The following is a 19,756-nucleotide window of genomic DNA, read 5'->3' on the forward strand; positions in this document are numbered from 1 at the left end:
TTTGAGTAGCAGATTCTTTGCTGTTTTTGGAACAATTAACTGGAGATGATTAAGAATATGTCACATCATATGATATCAGTTCTTGTGGATAGATTTGTAAATATTCAGTTTGACTGTGATCATATGAGATGATTGATGACACATAGAAGTCATCAAATGTCATATTGAAGTTGTCATTTTGCCTAAACGGTATATTCTACAACTTTACTGTACATTGGATGCTTAACAATAATCAGTTACATGTTTGGGGGGTGGCCAATAGTGCCAAATAGGTCCAGTCATATTACATGTGACAGTGAAAGCGCCAGAATACAGGAAAGAAAACAAAATAAAGGCTTGAGGCAGTAAAAGCAAACGTTAAGCAGGATTACTGTAGTAATAATCACTGAAATTGAAGCACAAAATGAAACATTTGCTGCTTCTCTGTTTTATATCACTAAAAATGTAATATCTTTGAGGACGTCACCTTGCAATCCTGGTTCCTGGTTTATATATTACAAAAGACTTCTCCCAATTACATTGCGTTGGCAAATGTAAAAAGTTCAAAACATATAGAGCTTACAGAACATACAGAGCAGAACTCTGACACCAGAGAGGATACAAGAGGTTCACATCTAGGCCTACAGGCTTCTTGTCAAAAAATCTCATGTTTGGATCCAAACCAACAATGAACTGATCTACTAACAAGTATTATACAAGTGTGTGTATCCAAAGCCTGATATATCTTATTCCTCTGTGCTGTAGACCTCTGTTGTTGTCCAGAAACTATTAAAAACACGTCAGTGAGCCACATCACTGCACTGGGTGACATATTCCTTTATTATGAAGAGTTTGGTCATGTTAGTTTGTTTAGAAACAGCTCCAAAGACTAATAACAGCATCATGTTTTCAGTCTCGGGAGTAGTTCAGTGTAAGGCAGATGCCACTGAGCATGTGCCGGAATGTGATTCTGTTTACAGCTTTGCTAACTTGTTGTGCATATCACAACCTCTTGACTTTATACTACATTATAAATTTATCAAATAACTTTACCCTCAAACAGGGGCTACAGAGGCTGAGTAATTGATACTCAGAAAAAAGGTGGTCACACCATAAAGTGACATTCCCTTGTCCACGTGAAACAGGCGGAGCCAGAAGCTTGGTGACGTAGTGACTACATCACCAAGGGCTAATTGGGGCTAGATGGTCAACTGCTGTAGCTGGCGAGCTAATTACTAACAAGCTTGCTAACAGTCAGTTAGGAAACTTGTTATCTTAGCTCTGTTGCTAATAGGAAAATAAATCTATGCAATTAACTTCACCACTTTACCAATAACACAATATCTTTATGCAAAAGAAAAATACGTACCCTCGACTCCTGTCTCATAACTGTCTGCAAACCTTTAGTGGAGCAGTTTAACTCTGACAGAGGGGGTTAAATAAAAGTGAATTGTGCAACACAGCCAATAAGCTACAATAGCTTCCTCCATTTTGGGCTCTCTGTATCCTCGAAGGTCAGCACTGTCAAGATGGCTTGCTATTGGTCAACAGCGCAAATTCACAGGTCAAAGTTTACCATAATTTAACTCAATGCCAAAAATCTGTTGATTTACATCATGCCGCACGTAAATCTACTCATCACTGTGATTCCATTGGACTGAATGGAAAATCCGTTTTAAGACCTTGTGTTTCACGCCCTTAAAACAAACTGAATATACACGATAGTTTAAAAAGAAATAAAGTTTGCATTTTTAGATCTACAAAGGGCTTCTTTCACACATATTCTGAATGTAGTTTGTAACCAGACGCACTGGGGTGTAGCATCTGATGGCTGTTGCAGATTCTGAACATGTGAACTCTTGTCAAGAAGTCTCTCTTGCCAAGGGGCCGTGTTGCCATGGGTACAGATGAAGAGCACAGCTGTGACCACGGCAAAGCCCACCAGCAGCATGGCCACCTTGGGGATGGGGTTCCTGCCATGGCTGAGCTCGTGTGGCAGGATCTCCATGAAGGTGATGTAGATGAAAGTTCCTGCCGCCAGCCCCTCCAGTGTGGAGCGAGCCAGCTGATGCTGCGGAGACTCCTTGGTCTTGGTGAGGCCGATGCCCAGGCCAATACCCAGCGGGGACCTGATGGTGAACAGCAGCAGGCAGCCGGCCACCACCGACCGCCGCAGCTGGCCCTGGCACAGCTTGTAGGCCAGGCTGAAGGAGATGATGCTTTTGTGGCTCATCAAGGCCAGGCAGATCTCCAGCACCTCCTTCCCCTCCTCCAGCAGCCCCACTGCCAAACCCTTGAACACAGAGTGCAGAGACAGTGAGAGGACCAGGATGAAGGCACGTAGGGTGGACTGGGAGCCAAAGTCCACATGGAAGTGTCCACCATCCGACTCCTCCGACCCGCGGTGGCAGTGATGGGAGTGATGCTGGACACTGGAGTCCACCAGCAGAGCCCGGTGCTCCTCCAGGTGCAAAGATGATTGGTCTTTGAAGGCAAGGACAATCTGCTCGAGGACGAGGACCAGGAAGAAGCCCATCGCCATGATGAACTAAGGCAGAGGGAACTGCAGCTGCGAGGAGAGAAGAACACAGTTTAGTCCAGATAAACCAAACAGCTGCCTGGAGAGTCTGTGTTTCTAGTTTCTGAAGAAACATCTTTAAGTTTGGGTTCACTGCTGTCAACCTTTAACTTTCCCTGGAGACCGTAAAATATAATCTGAGCAAGGTTGGTGCTTAAGTGAGGAAAGAGAGTGAAACCACCATGAGTGTGATCGACTGAGACGCCCGGTGAACAAGGTGACACATACTTCTCTTCCACCCTTAATATTTCCTTGATGAAACAATTTTCAAAACTGCCACCATGACTCAAATAGACAAAAAGAAAATTGCTATTCTGGGCCTAACTAGGGAAAAAAGACTTGGAACTAACAGATTATAGAGTAGAACACAGAAAAAGATGTTTTTTTTGCACCAGCATGTAGATCTGCACATACTGAAAGAGGACATATTCAGCTTTTACTGGTTTTCTGTTATTTATATCCTGTTCTGATGTAGGATGTTGATGTAGCCTCATGAGCATCTGGAAATTGGCCGAGACGCAGCTTCCTGAAGCTGACCAATCAGAACCAATCAGGCTGAACTGATGGGCTGCATAAAGGGCCAATATAAGATAAATAAGGAGTTTTTAACTGTAAATCATGCAAAGATATTCCAGTGGAGCCCCAGAACATAAATATAGACCTGGAAATGTGCAGAATATGTCCTCTCTAACTGTTCAGCCATGATTGCTGCAGTTTGAGTAAAATATCAATTAATTTCAGATGCTGGCGACTCCAGGTGACAGCGAGAATAAGCTGTTCTTCAAGTGTTAATGGACTTCACTACCCAGAGATCTTGTGTGATGTATGTAAAAGAGACTAATAGTTTAAACCAAAATGACAAGAGGGGAAAGCTGTGATATGATGGCATGCTGCATCATTGTAATAATAAACAAACTAGAAACTGACATATTTGCTGAAAGAAGTTAAGTGTTCTCATGTCTGCTGAAACACTGTAAACATCAAACATGTCTTCAGTTGTTGACATTTGTCCTCAGAGCCTCTGAATTTAAACATAAAGGAACTGAAGTTGGACATGAAGTTGAAGCTCTGAAAGAAGTTGAAGTGGGATTTGAAACAAAAGCACTGAAAGAAAATTAATTGACTGTTAAATAGAAGCACTGAAAGGGAGTTCATGTTTCAGTTCTTAAAGTGAAAGTGCTGAAAGGAGCTGAAATATTAATATGTGTATGAAATATTGAAATTAAAATATTAATATTGAAATAGAGGGGCTGGTAGAGGTTAGTGTCAGCTGAAGTGTCACTCAAAGTATAAACTATGAAAGGGGTTGAAGTGTCAGTCAGCTATTCTGACGCAGAAACTAAAATCAGATGGAAATTTGGAAATTTTAAGAAATATTATACATTTCTAAAAATATCCCACAATAAAGACTCTTTATAAATTAGCTTTTAATTAATCCTTTTATTCCTGGTTTTTATATAATTTTTAAAATATTATTATTATTTATTTTTATTGTATTTCTGGATTTCACTTTCTTTATTCTATTCTGTATCAGCACTGTGTATTTTCTGTTTTTATGTCTGTGAAGCACTTTGCAACCTTTTTTTTTTTTTTTAAAGTTCTACATACATATCAATTAATATTATACTATTCTATATAATATAAAAATATATTTTTATTATGTTTGTTTAACTTAAATTATAAATATGTAATGAAAAATACAACTTAACAAAGATAAAATAGTGAATTTCCCCCTAAATGATTTACCATAAGCTGCAAAACATTCTTCAGTGTCATTTTCTGAAATATGGAAAACTCTCATTCTGGCTCTAAGAAAAGTATAAAACAGTAAACTGTAGAGACTTCCGGCGGGATACCAACATGGCAGCGGCATAAGATGTGAGCTCCCCGTCATTGATATTAAATAAGCCCTACAAACCTATCAGTTAGAGAAAGGGATGATAAATTTGAAAGTGTTTTAAAAGGGCGATGGATAAGACCAGAGAGAAAAATCGAAAGTCGAATAAAAACGCTGATATGAACTTTGAGCAGGACAACAAGCCAGCTAAGCTAACACGCGAGCCACGCGGGTTAGCTGGAGAGCTATCAGAGTCTACAACTGAGAGAGTGAATGCCAAGTTAGCAGCGCAACCGAGCCGAGAGGGAGGAGTGATACAGCCATCCGCTAAAAGTATGGCAGACCTGGAAACAATCTTGCAAGAGATAACAGAGTTTCGCCGGGAGAACTTCGAAAATCTTTAAAAAAATCAGAGATGATATCAGAAAGACAAACAACAGGATTGATGACGCCGAAAAGCGGATTGTGGAAACAGAGGAGCGCACTTGCAGCCTAGAGGAAGCCGCGTTGGAACTCGCGGAGCTGCAGAGGCGGGTTGAGACCAGAATGACGGACTTGGAGGGCCGCGAGAGGAGGGAAAATATCCGCATCCATGGGGTGAAGGAAGGTGTGGAGAGTAATGCTCAATCAATGATTACGTTCATCGAAAACCTCCTCAGGGAGAAGCTGGATTTACCCCCATCACTTGAGTTAAAGATTGAAAGAGCCCATCGGGCTTTAGTCTCCCAACCTCCCAAAGACTCCCCTCCAAGATCCATCGTGATGAAGTTGCAAAGTTTCCGCAGTAATGGAGAACTTATCAAGATTGTGTGGCAGAAAAAGGGTTTCATATATGAGGGGAGGAAGGTGTTTCTAGATCACGACTATGCACCAGAGGTCCTGAGAAAACGCAAGGAATACACGGACACAAAAAAGGTACTGAGAGAAAAGAAAATACGTTTTCAGACACCTTTCCCAGCAAAACTTAGGGTGTTTTACGAGGGGGAGACATGCCTTTATAACACAGCGGAGGAGGCGACGAAGGACATGCTGTCCCGAGGGCTCCAGGTGGGGGTCGTGACAACGGAGGAAAACTGGACGGAGCGGATTAAACGACTAATGTGGTCGTCGGGCAGTGCCAAGACGGGCCGCGGGACAACGGAGACACGGCCGGGATACAAACAGAAACTGCAAGCCTTCAGGAGAGACCGGGATTCCCGATGAAACAACACTATAAAAGGTTAAGATTTGACTGTTTCCAGGAAATAACATTAGCCTACGAGGTGAGAGATGTGTATACTCAATTTTGATAAGACTACACGGATTACGGATTTTAGTCGCTAAATTCATAACCTCATAAGCCAAGGACGTCGGGGAAGCACTAAATGCAGTTGCGAACTTATGAACGATGCTGTTTTCAGCAGCAAGGGCCCTCTGCCCCTAGGGAGCAGTGCTCATCCCTCAGAGTGGACTGAACACCAGAGCTCAGAGAAGGTCAATAGACAGACCTCACCAAAGGAAGTTCTTTCAGTATTCTGTTTAAAGGTACTTAAGTTAAACCTTTGTTATAAGTTGTTTAATGCTCATTACTGTTTCAGTAGCTATGGGGGGGGGGGGGGGGGTAAATATGACGGAGAGGATAGGAGAGAGACACAATTGAGGTGGAACAGAGATCGATGACAACATCCAAGAACTGCATTAAAGTAGCCTCATATAATGTAAATGGTGTACTTAACCCAACCAAAAGGAGTAAGATAATTATTAAGATGAAAAAAGAAGGGGTAGGGGTAATTTTATTACAAGAAACTCATCTGACAGAGAAGGAACATGCAAAGCTGACAAGAAATGGTTACAACCAAATATTCTCTGCCTCCTGTCCTACAAATCAGGACGCCGGCGAGGGGTGGCTATTTTGATTTCAGGGAAGATCTCATTTGAAAAGATATCTGTGACAGGGGACAAAGAGGGTAGATACATCATGGTTAAGGGGAAACTTGAGGGGGAGGTGGTAACTTTTTTTTAACATCTATGCCCCACCAGGCTCGGATTGGAAGTTTTATAGACAGATGTTTGATTTGATGACACTAGAGATAGAGGGTATTTTGATTGCGGGAGGTGATTTGAACCAGAGACTAAACCCACAGCTGGATGCCTCAGGAGGTGGGATACAAAAAAGTGCAATCAGTAAAAAAATTAAGATGATGATGTCTGAACTGGGAATTGTAGACATTTGGAGGGATCTGAATCCCACAAGTAAGGATTACACCTACTATTCACCACCACACAACATACACACAAGGATTGATTATTTCCTGATGTATAATAAAGATAGGTATAGGGTAGAAAAATGTGATATAGGAGTAAGGGATCTATCAGACCATAGCCCTCTTTACTTAACACTACGTCTGGCGAGCGAGAAAAAAACAACAATCTGGAGATTAAACTCAAACATGTTAAGAGGACACACAAAGGAGGAAATAGTGAAGGAACTTCAGACATATATAGAGGATAATGACAATGGTGAAGTGTCTCCATCTGTACTGTGGGATGCGTGTAAGGCCGTGATGAAAGGGAAGCTAATAGCCAAATCAGCATACTTAAAAAAGATGAGACAGCTACAACTTGACACATTAAAATCAGATCTAAAAAGGCTAGAAAGAGAACATAAAGATAAATTGGAAGAGGACATATATCAGGAAATAAAAAGAAAGAGGGCAGAGATAAATGAGATTTACGCACAGGAAATCCAAAAAAAACTGTTATTTACAAAACAAAGATATTATGAAGTGCGGGGTAAGTCAACAAAATTGCTAGCATATAAACTGAAAAAACAGCAGGCAAAAAATAACATTTACAAAATAAGAGATCCGCATACAAGATCAACAGTGGATAAAACAGAGGAAATACAAAGATGCTTTGAAACTTATTATAAAAACCTATATGCCCAACCGAAAGCTAGTGATAAAACTCAGATGGATCAATTTTTGGAGAACTTAAATTTACCAAATGTAACAGAAGAACAGAATGAGGCTTTAACTGCTGAAATTACAGAAGAGGAAGTTAATAAAGCAATCTCAAATCTTAAGGCCAACAAGTCCCCGGGTGCAGAATGGTACAGAATATTTAAGGTAACATTAATCTCACTTCTGCGGAAGGCATTTAACTGGGTGTTGAAGGAGGGGGAAATTCCTCACTCATGGAGAGAAGCCATCATCTCTGTAATTCTGAAGGAGGGAAAGGATGAGCAGGAATGCTCCAGTTATAGGCCTATTAGCGTCCTCATCCAAGATTATAGATTGTTTACAGCCATTTTAGCCCGACGACTAGAAAAAATTCTGCCAGAAATAATACATTTAGACCAGACGGGATTCATAAAACAAAGACAGACGCAAGACAATATCAGGCGCACCCTACATGTTATGCAACATGTAATCAAAAATAAAATAGAGACAGTAGTGGTGGGAATAGATGCAGAAAAAGCTTTTGATTCGGTGGGGTGGGACTTCCTATATAAAGTGCTGGATCGGTTCAATTCTCATAAGACATTTATTAAAGTCATATAGGCCCTGTATAATAAACCAACAGCTAGGATCAGGATCAATGGGAGTCTTTCAAAGTTTTTCACACTAGAACGAGGCTGTCGTCAAGGTTGCTCAGCGAGTCCTCTTCTCTTTGCTATATTTTTGGAACCTCTAAGCAATTGGATAAAACACAATGAAAATATTACAGGTGTAGATATAGGGGGAGGGGTACAAAAGATAGCTCTATTTGCAGATGATACCATATATGAGCATTACACAAAAAGTGGAGGTGATAAAAATTAATGTACTGCCGAGGATTTTATACCTGTTCCAGAGTCTACCAGTGGAGTTAAAAGAAGATGAATTTAGGGAATGGAATAAAATGATCTCTAGATACATTTGGCAGGGGAAAAGACCGAGGATCAGGTACAGAACGCTGCAGTTACCCAAAAACAAAGGAGGGTTAGGACTTCCATGCCTGAAGAGCTATTACCAAGCTGCACAAATAAAAACATTGTTGAATATATACAATCCTTACTACTCAGCGAGATGGAAAGAGATAGAGGCCGGCACAACAGATGGGGTCCCAATACAGGCTATAATAGGGGACAGTAACCTGAGAAAGCACATTAGAGAAGGGGCAAACCCATGGATGGATATATCATTGAAGATCTGGTTCAAATTAATTGCGGAAAACGACTTGAAAACTCAAAGTAGATTATTAAGATGGATTGGGTTTGATTCTGAATTCATGCCAAATAGAATAGATAAGAGTTTTAAAAATTGGGAAAGGGGACCTACAATATTCCTGAAGCTCTTAAGTAGGAAGAAAATTAAAAGTTTTCAGGAGCTAAAAGACCAATATCACCTAACAAATTCAGATCAATATAGGTATTTGCAATTACGGAACTATCTGGAGCAAACAATGAGGGGGGTCATAAACGGGAGGAGGACAGAAATTATTGAGATGTTCATTGCAACATATGAATCAAAATTGGGAACAAAGCTTATCTCAAGACTATATAAGGCAGTGGAGGACTTAAAGGGAACAGACACAGTGTATATAAAAGAGAAGTGGGAGAGGGATGCAAATATTGTTATATCAGTGGATGAATGGGAAGAGATACATGAACAGCAATGGAGAAAAACCTGTTCTTTATCTTGGAGAGAACATGGGTCGAAGAATATTATAAGATTTTTTAGAACACCAGCACAGTCAAAGTATCACGATACAAAGTGCTGGAGATTGTGTGGAGCTGAGAAAGCTGACCACTTCCATGTATTCTGGAGTTGTCCCTCCATTCGTACCTACTGGCAGGAGCTTAAAAAGTGTATGGATAAAGTATTGAAGGTAAATCTTCCACTTACATTTGAGGTGTTATACTTGGGGATATTGGGCATAGATTTAACAAGATTTGGGGACAAATATATTTACAGAACAATGCTGATTGCAAGTAAAAAAGCGATTACCAGAAAGTGGTTGAAGAATGAGGTACCTAAGGTCGAGGACTGGGTTGAGATTATACACAATATATATGGGATGGAAAAGTTAACTTTCAATGAGAGACTGGAGAGGGACAGATTTGAAAGAATTTGGGAAAATTGGATAGAGTACATAAAACCAACTTGATTAGACTTTATTTGAGATGTACATCATAGGAACAAAGAACCCTAGTTCATATTTCATAGCTACAGATGTTGAAAGGTTGGGTTTTTTTTGGTTTGTTTGTTTGTTTTTTTTAAATTTCATTCTATTTCACAATATCTGCAAAATTGATCACATGGTAGAACTCTGTTAATTGAACTGGCCATGAGGTATGGAAGATTGTGAATAATTATTGTGCTCTGGACATGTGTATATGTATCCATGTATGGATATATAACCATAGGTATATGAATAATATATTCTATATTTTATTTTATTTTACTTTTCCTCTTGATATGTATGAGTAGGCACAGTTGTTCTCTATCTGGATCCAAAGTAAAAAACTAAGGAAGACTGTCATGTTTAAATGAATAATATTGCAATATTAGATATGGAGAAAAGAATACGTCATTGTGTACCAGTTGTAAGCAGAATGTATGTGAAAATGGCAAATAAAAAGAAAATTAAAAAAAAACAAAAAACAGTAAACTGTCGTTTTACAAAATTAACAACTCAAATGTCTGTAAATTTGCAGAGACTGATCTGCTGTCACCATCTCTGTCAACACAGGATGACAAAACTGCTGAAGAGTTAAACCAGTGGATGTGGAGAAGATTCAGATCACAGACAAAGAATGAAGAAAAAACCCTGACAGAAAGAAACAGTCTGTTTGTACTCATGTGTTGTCTTATTGCCCAACAATATGAACATACACCACAAGTACAAGACATAATGAGATTTGTAGCTCTGGGAATAGTAAAAGAACAGTTTCTTACAGGGTGAATATATCAGCAAACTATCATCACTTGGCTTTTTATTATCATTTTTCATCATTAATATGCATTCCTTTTTCCATCATATGTTTTTGAAGAGCATACAATATTCAGACTATGGCAGCACAGAAAAGCCTCTTAGTGAAAAATGTGACTTTACATTTCTCGTTAGAACCTGGAAACATCTTCGTTTTAATGAGAAAAAAGCTCAGCAGAGTTGGTGAGAATTCTCTGTAAGTGACACCTTTCACTTCCAATTCAGTGTCAATACAACTATTGTATTGATTAGTGGAGATTTAAGACCTGAACTGCTCCTTGAGCCATAAAAAAAACAACACATAAATTCAGTTGTTTGAAATTAAAAACACTTTAATACTCAACGAGCTGTATTTACAACCATTAGAAAAATGAGTGCCGAGTGCTGGAAGAGAGAATAAAAACACATCAAACACACACGAGATTGAATTAGTAACATCAGTTGACACTGAGAGGGCAGACATTTTTATTGTGCCTCCAGGTGACAATGCAGAGGACAGTGGAGATGAGGAGATGGGTGGAAGTGTGGACAACTTGTCAGGTCATCAGCTAAATATTATAGCAGATGTGATCCTCTACAAAAAAAGACAAGGTGTGTCTAAGGCAGACTGAGAAATTAGCTCCAGCCACATGCTGGTAAAATATGAACATGGCTGGTAGATTTCAGACACAAAATAATGATTTACTATTGAGTAGGTGGTGAATTTGAATGCTTATCCGTCAGCAGCTGGTAGATGTTCACATTTTAAAAAGTTATTTCCCACCCTTGAAGACCATGAAGAAAGTCAAAAGAGGCTTCAAGCTCCAGATAAGTAGCTGTCACCAAGCACAGCATTGTTAGGGACTGTTGTGGATGTCAGTATTTGAGCCATGACAAAGGCCAAAATGTGGCCTGCAACAAACTAGGTAAGGCTTGTTTTTAGCGTAGCTGATTGCCGGAAATGCCTTTTGCTGCAGTTGTTGATCATTTGCGGCCCCGACCAGCTGGTTAGGAGGAGTGAAGAGTCAGCTGTCAATAGCAGTATAAAATGTATGCCTTGAGCATACAGTCATAAATGTGCACAAAAAGTATTAGGCTGACACACAGACACACGCACACACACAACCAAACACAATATCTCCTCTAGGCTTATGCCTGATGGAGATAAAAATTAATGTTTAAAGTTCTAACCCTTCAGATTTCAGTCCTGGTTGATTTGGTAACACCTGGTAGTTACAGATGGTAATAGCAGGCGTGTTTCACACACTCACTATCAGAAATACAAGAGAAGAGGAGCAACTGGCGTATGTGTTTACAGAATAGCCAAACACTCTGAGACCCAAGAGTGTCGTGTCACCAGTCTTTAATAAAGAAGATCACATTTAAGCCTTGATGTCCAGTTCTGGATTTTTGGTTGTGTCTGATATTTTGTTGCCTGTTTCTGTACATTATAAACTCTGGGGTGTCATCACATCACTGAATGTGGGCTCTTGGGTTTTCTGTGTACAGACAGTTTGCATGTGTGCGGGATTCCTTCCACAGTCCAAACACCTGCAGGTTCATTGGAGACTCTGAAACTCTGTTTCCACTGCAGGAACTCAACATCCTGTAACCTGGAGCTTCCCAACCAAACCTTTTAACAACCTGTGAGTCTGTACTGTGAGGTACAAGGTACTTTCAGTTGCTCTGCTGTTGCCGTCATTGTGTAAATACTAGTGTACTTTTTCCCAGGGTAACAGCATTTTGTAATTCTTTCACTGACCTTTCAGAGTATTTATTCAAAGTTTGTTTTATCAGCTCTTTATTCGCATCATGAACTGAACCTTGTTATTGGTGTTGAATGAATCCTGTTGGTCTGTGCTTTATGTTTTCTGCACTTTGTTGTTATTTTTGTTCTACATGTAGGTCAGAACTAAAACTTGCTGCTTCTGTAAAGTTTTCATGTGTTTACAGCCTTTTTCAAATTATTCTCATGGTATAAAATTTAGCTTTTGAAGAAAAAGTTTTCCAGTCACCAAAGTCAGAAAAGTTTTTAGAGTGTAAATATGATGATGATATTATTGATGAAGATGATGATGACTGTGGTATAACAATGATGTAATGATGATGTTGATGAAAAGATTTTAGAAGCAGCAGTTTTGCACTAAGGTTACTTTTTAAAGCCCAGACCACCAAAAAATGAAAAGGTATTAAATTAGATTAGAAGCGATTTGAGGGTTAAAATACTACTGCTTATGTCAAACAGACACCGTCTTCTGTTTTAGTTCCAGTTTGTTCCTGTATTCTCAATGTAAAGGTTCTATAATTACCCTGGCACCACAAAATTTGTGCACTAATTTACTCTGTGTATAACTTGAACTCAAAAATCTTTCTCAAAAGGAATCTGTTTTTCAGTCCTTCATTTCTCTCAGGTGGTGCAGCCTCTTTGTTTGTCAATAATGTTCTGTATCCAGCTAGTGGTGGAAACAAGGAACAACATTCCAACTCTGACCTGCTGATATGTTTTCTTTCCTCTTTCTTCATTTGACATCAGACCACATCATCTTCAGTTTGGTGAAATCCAGAATACATTCAATAAATTGAGATAAATGTGTCTAAGACAGGTCAATCTGGTTGAGAGGAAAGTTTTTTATATAATCAATAAAAGACTGCTATATGTTGTAAAAGGATTTACTCTTGTTTTTACCATTCTCACGTCAAACATATTCGGCAATAATAAATAAAAGATTTCTGTGAGCTTAACAGTTTTGTCATGATGACCAACGTTGAAGCTGGTGAAGTTACCCGGCAAGCAAATTTCAGGGTCCACTGGGAAATTAAGCCCATGTGTGAAAAAATACTGCATACATTTGTCCAAAAACTGTATATTTGGGGGAAAAGAACAGGTGGAAAGTAAGAATTTACCTTCATTTAAGCCAAATCTGAAGCAGAGAGGTGAGAGATTTGAGTTTTTTATTTGTGTAATTTAGGTGGAGTGATGTAGAGCTGATGTAAAAAGTTAACCCCATCTCTGCACAGATCTTGAACTTGAACACAGAACCACCAAAGTTAACTCTACATGTCAAATTAATGTGTTACATATGCTACTTAAGAATGTACCTTCTTAAAGCTCTAAAAAAGCGGCAGAGATCTAGAAAGGTGATCATTCTCGTTGTTTGAGAGGGATAAGTAACTACTCAGTTAAGGCTTTTAGATTGAATTAGAAAAAGGTCTGACTGCACTTTTAATTATAATTATTGCATTAGACCAATAGCTTTACTCACAAACCTTCTGTTTGAGTCTTTTGTTTGAGGTCTCATTTAACAGCAGCAGCATCTGTTTTAGTTCATATTTGCAGACACAACCTCTAAGTGGAATTGTTCTCTGCTCAAAATCTATCCAATGTAGTCCAAGTTTTGTTGGATCTCTTTCTAAAGGCCCTTTTTACAACCTGAGTGAAAGTCCCCTTATTAAAAACACAGCTTTTAAGGTCAAAACATCTCATTTAAAGATAACAATAAGTAACCTGAGACTGTAAAAGAGCCAGCTATTATACACGTTTATCATCACACTCAGCTTAATTTGAGCAGTCTGGAAAGGTTTCGATCCACTTTACGGAGGGCGACAATAAAAATTGAGCTGGCTTCAGTTCCCTTTCTTCGCACCATGTCGATCACTTCTCGAGCTTTGTTTCCTCCTGTTTGTGTTCTGGCTGACTGCATTTCATCATCATTTATAATACCACACTCAAAAAGTTTATCCAGAAGCGTGTTTAGATTAGGTTCAGACACACTGCTAACAAACTGTCTCCGAACTAAGCGTAGCCTCTCCTCTGCTGGGATGCTGTTCCCTGCTGGGAGATTCAGCTGTAGATTTTCCCTTCTTGGACCTGGAAGATAACCAGAGAAAAGAAGAAAAGACTGTTGTTTAATAACTCAACAGTCACTTTTAAACAGAGATCTTTTAGAAATTATGAACATTTTAACAAAATCTCCATATGGCAAGAGAACGGAAGGGGCTATCCAAGTAGCTGGCAATTCAAAAACAACTTCTTTACAAAAAACATGTCAAAGAAAAATCCTCATTTAAGCCATTAGGTGTAAGAGTTTGCACAAAATCAATCCAAAAAGCTTCTGTCTGGAGCAACAGTCTGTACCTATTCCCTCCATGTTTGAGCATATTAACCACATGTATGCCCATATATCTGAGATGACTAACGTCATGCTTAAGTTCATTAAAATGCAATGCAACACTGCCACTTTTCACATAAACAGGTACAGAGATAACCATCAGTTTCTCTAAAAGATAATTAATCTGTGATGTTTGAGAAACCATCATCGTTTATAACATACCTTTTTTCTAAAATGCATTTCAAGAATCCTTAAACACTCCTCTAACCATCTGGATGAAAAAACATTTAATCCACTGAATGATAAAAAAGATTTTTAACCATTTTCCAAAATTTTGACTAAATTTGTTCTCCGGGTAGCTGGTGGGCTGCCATCTATGTTTTGAGTCAGAAAGGAAATGTGTTAAAAATCTTTTCCATCATTCAGTGGAACAAATATTTTTTCATCCAGATAGATGTATCTAAAATACATCTTTTTGCTTTCTTAAATACAACCCTTCAGAATTCTGTAACATTGTCTGAAGGCTGCATGACAAATCCAGAAGTGGATCTTTGATTCATTGTTAGAGCAATAATATCTTGTGGATTGTGAATTGCAACTGGGGTCTTAACTATGACATGGGGTGAAGTTCTGCTGCAGCAGGGTGAAAGCTTTACCTGTCAGACACACGACACATTTCCACACTTGTGTTCCCTCTTGGTCTTGGACCATCAAAGTCACTCTCTCTTGGTTTGTAGTGAGGAAAACCTCAAATGTTGGGAAGAAATTTGGTCCATATTTTGTGTGAAATGGTACATGCTGAAAACCAGAGGAAAAGTGTAATTTTCATACCTGTTGTAATTTTTTTTTATCTAGCACTCTGATCATAAATCTATTTTTTCCAAACCTGTACATATAATAATTAAGTTTGTAACCATTAGAAGTTTATCAGAACTGACTCACCTCAGGCTGTACTGTGGAGGCCTCAGGTTCACAGTGAACACTGTAAATTTGATCAGTGCTGAGATGACAGTCAGAAGCGATCTTGATGTACTCAGCTTCTCCTTGCTGGACTTTAACCTTCAGTGATAGGACATTTTTACTATGGTGTTTATTCTCAGATAGATAGACAATGACTTCTCTGTACTATTCATATTCTGTTATTGTACATGCTGGATAGCTATAGACAAATCTAGATGAGTTACAGGTGGAATTAAACAAGCCTCCATCACTGCAGTGGCAGCATCTAACACTGTAATGTTTTTAAAGGAGATCCTGTGGAAGCAGTTCTATGTTGAAAATATAGACAAAGTTTTATGTTGTTAAATATAACAAGAAAAGTTTATTTTAAAAAATGTATTCTGGGAGAATATCTTGGAATAACATGAAAAATGTCTTGTTAAAACTCGAAAAGTTTATAACAAGAAACTGAACAAACTTTTTTTTTTTCATGGTGGTAGCATCACGCTGCCATATGGAATACCTAGATATTTAATTTTATATTAATTTAGCCCACTATTCAACATTTACACAACCTAGTGGTGATATCACAAGTGACACTGTGAGAGACAATAATGCACTCTAGAGATAACCCAGAAAAAAACAACTAAAAACGTAAGAGTATTCTGACGATTTCCAGGTCAGATTAGACAATCATTCTTTTCTTACCACAGCTTGAGAAGGTTTGATAACAGGTATAGAGGAGTGAGACGTTAGTATAAAAGTAGTGGCCTAGTATAGAAATAGCTGCGGTTTAAAACATAAGTTCAGGCTGATGGTAAGCACATACTGTATGACAGATAGTTTTACCTCACTCAGAGGAATGTTGTCCTGCAGCAGAAATACATCAAGTATTCGATCATGTGTGTCCGGAGGTCGGAGGAACAGCAGAACCTGGCCATTAATTGTCCGTGTGATGTTGGCAAACCTCATGACAAAATCCCAGACCAGGCCAAAAGCAGAGAGGTGAGGGACATTCACAACCACATGAGTGTCTGTAATCTCCAGCGGCTCCAGGATGCTCATTCCATCATCAGTGATGTGGACAACAGACAGCACACCTTCAGGGAGTGGAGCTGTGAAAACACAGATTATTTTACTAACACCAATTTCATAATGTTAATTTTATTATGTTCATTGCGTTTATTTATGTTCTAATTTTATTTGATTTCTAGGACACTCAGTCTGGTCAGTGAAGAATTAAACAGTTTCCCATGTTGGGCAAACACCACAACTCTAAACCTGGACAAATGCTGTGGAAAAGGACTGATTCTTTGAATGTTTTTTAATCTCTGTTTTTGTCCCAACACAACATGCTATGGAACAGTGTTAAAGAAAAAGTATTTAAATGTACTAATTTCTAGATAAATAAAATTACAGGCTAAACTGTGTGTCAAAATACAAACATACACAGTGTATGTACAAAGTAAAATGTGCAGTCCTCTTTCACAGTACCAGAGTATGTCAGTGCCTCTCTCTTGTGCCACCATCAGGTCAAATACTCCACTAATATACAAGATATCGTATAATATCATATTTCCCTGAAATTTACTGAAAACATTCATGTTCCCCAGATGATGAACCCTTTTTATTTTCCTCTAGGGCCACCCTCAGGACAAAGTTTACATGTTTAGCTCCACTGTTATTAAGACTCTAAGAACAGATAAACAGATAAGTCATCTGAGTGTTCATCTTGTGGCTGTAATGAAGTCTGCAGCCTGTAGGGGGCACCAACAGGCGTCTTATTGTTGTTTTAATAAAACTCAAAAAGCACAATAATCAGCTTACCATCCATGGTTTCACAGTGTGGCAGGTGGAGCTGACTGACAGCACTGTCAGGACTCTGGATGTTGAACAGCGGCCCTGCAGCCATCTTGCCAGCTGGATGTAGGAGGCTCTCATCCCATTGGACAGTCCTGTACTGCAGCTCTGCCTCCTGAGCCATAACAAACACCAGTCCAGTAAAAGTGCACCGGAACACACCTGGACCAGGACACCTGAACCTGTATGACACAGAGGAGCTGTTTACACAACACAAACACAAGCTCATCCAGCCTTTTTTCTGGTTTGAATGAATAAAAACTAAAGAATGAATTTGCTGAAGAAAATGTGCTGTGTCTGCTGCAGTGTTTAAAGAGCTGGAGACAAAACTGAACTGCTGGACAAGATGTGAGTGAAGCAGCAGCTGCAGGAGTTTGAAGAGTATTAAAAGTGTTAAAAGTCAAGTGTCATCTCTGAAAGGAGTGGACGAGTTTGATGGTTGAAATATTCTGCATCTTATGTTTTGGTTACCTGTATGAAATGTTTGCAGACTCTGCCCGCACTATGGGTTTGAAGACCTAAAATGTAGAGAGTGACATCATTAGTTACAGAAACCGACCACCTTGCTCTCACAGTTGTACAGCTGACAGGATCCTCACGGCTTCAGTTTCTACTCCACCTGCACACTTTCAAACTGACTAAAAGATCAGTTGCTCTTTCACTTTACATTCTCCAATGAAATGATCCTGCAAGGCTACGTTGGACAGCAGCTGGTGGTTTCACAGATGAGGTGGTAGAAAGGAATTAGAATGACTTTGTAATGGAGAAAGAAAGAGTGAGAGGAGAGGAAAAGAGGGCTTGAAGATAATACAGATGACAAGAGATCATGTTTGGAGGTTAGACATAAGGAGTACTACCCTATGGAGGAACCTGAGTCTGATCAATAACAAATTAATAAACATGTTAGCAAAAAGTGGACATTTGTATTGATTCTACCTGCCAGTAATTTGTCCCAGTCAGATTCTCTCTGCACACAAGCTGCTGCTGCTGCTTCAACCTCTCTGGATCATCAGGATACAGCTGAACCTCTCTGTTGTCCACAGACACATCAAGAGTTGTATTGGATGTGGACGGATCTGGTAGAGCCATTGGATGTAGAGAAGAAGACACACAGCCGATGTTAAACTCACTTCTGGACATCTTTCTGACCCAGTGGACTAAGACACATACAAAAAGCTGCAACACAAAGTCCGGGTTTAAGGCTGGACACAGACTTTCTCCACATGTCTCCTGTTGTCCTCTACTGGGAAACCCTCCAAAAAAGTAAAAATGGCAAAGAAATACTGTAATAAGTTCCAGACCAAGCACAGTCATGTTTCATTCAAGATCAAGTTTGAACAAAGAAATTACCACAAAACCAAAGTAAAATTGGATTTACAAAGTGTCCATCAAGTATGTTTTTATTCCATTATTTCAATTATTGCAGTGGAACAAACTCTCTTGTTTTGCACAATCCGTCAACACAGCAACATTTTAAATTATCACTCCATCTCTTTGGACTTCTGAACACAAGGAAAAAATCCAAACTCAAAACAGAAATGATTGAGATTCAAACTGAAGAGCTTCTTGCAGTGAGACAACACATCTTTCCCAACAGCCAAAATAGATCAGAACAAAGCAGGAGAAAATACCTGAAAATTCTAAAAATGTCTATTATAGTTCCCCAGAGTGCAATGTGATGACTTCAAGTATCTTGTTTTGTCTGACCAACAGACTAAAACCCCAAAATATTGAGTTCACAATTATACGAAACAGAGGAAACACAGGAAATGGCTCTGTCCAAAAAAATCCACCTACCAGCACCTAATGCTCACTGATTAACATCTTATATCTCATTTGTTAAATCTGTACAAAAACTGAAGTGTAAAATCAACAATGTCCCACTACAGTTTTCAGGATTTTTTCAGGAGTTTTCAGATTTTATGTTAAGATAAACTAAGCTAACTCCCTGCTGGCTGTAGCTTCATGTTTACCGTACAGACATGAGAGACATATATATCTGAACATCTAACTCTTTGCCAGAAAACGAGTAAGCATATTTTACAAAATTTCAAACCGTGATTTAAAGATTTTGCGATCGCAATGGTTCCTAATGCACAGTGCAAATGACTGTTTCAAATTTCCAAGACCAGCTTGAGACTGATATTAGGCAATTATCTTCTGACAAAGATGGACCTGACACTTTTTAAGGCTGCACTCAGACCTTCAGACATTTGCTCTGTATGAAAAGACGCAGCCCTCCCATTCCTTTGAATGGAGGCAGTCTGACAACACAGCGAGCCACAGAAACACAATGCAGGCTCGTCCAGCAAAAAAATGGAACCTGGCTCAACTTATGCTGCAACAAAATGTGACATCACACAGCAAGAAACTGTGTGGAGAAATCTCATACAGACGGGTGAAAAATTGGAGGAAAAACCGGCACAGGTCTAAATGCTTGACCCCTACAGTGAAAGGATCCAGTGGCTCTGTTATGCTTTGGGGGGAATGGTTTGGGTCCACTTGTCCCCTTAGAGGGAA

General features: G+C 39.1%; 1 protein-coding gene and 1 pseudogene across 8 annotated transcripts in view; both read right to left on the minus strand.

Annotated features, from left to right (window-relative positions):
- The window catches only part of LOC137190748 (NACHT, LRR and PYD domains-containing protein 12-like), a 122,297-nt gene that overhangs the window by 77,421 nt on the left and 25,120 nt on the right, over positions 1–19,756 (minus strand). For 7 of the 8 annotated variants that reach the window (XM_067600337.1, XM_067600338.1, XM_067600336.1 and 4 more), the window contains 7 exons: positions 18,173–18,312; positions 17,708–17,754; positions 17,204–17,418; positions 16,226–16,491; positions 15,380–15,496; positions 15,094–15,235; positions 13,177–14,196 (listed from right to left, as the gene is read on the minus strand). The exons of the other annotated variant lie outside the window; for it this stretch is intronic. In XM_067600337.1, coding sequence (XP_067456438.1) covers positions 13,880–14,196; positions 15,094–15,235; positions 15,380–15,496; positions 16,226–16,491; positions 17,204–17,418; positions 17,708–17,754; positions 18,173–18,312 — 1,244 coding nt within the window. In that variant the 3' untranslated portion in view covers positions 13,177–13,879. Of the gene's footprint in view, positions 1–13,176; positions 14,197–15,093; positions 15,236–15,379; positions 15,497–16,225; positions 16,492–17,203; positions 17,419–17,707; positions 17,755–18,172; positions 18,313–19,756 lie in introns of those variants that run through there. 8 annotated transcript variants of the gene reach the window in all.
- Positions 1,504–3,260, minus strand: LOC137190636 (zinc transporter ZIP1 pseudogene; annotated as a pseudogene).

This window comes from Thunnus thynnus, chromosome 10 (genome assembly GCF_963924715.1).
Source record: "Thunnus thynnus chromosome 10, fThuThy2.1, whole genome shotgun sequence".
Lineage (NCBI taxonomy): Eukaryota > Metazoa > Chordata > Actinopteri > Scombriformes > Scombridae > Thunnus > Thunnus thynnus.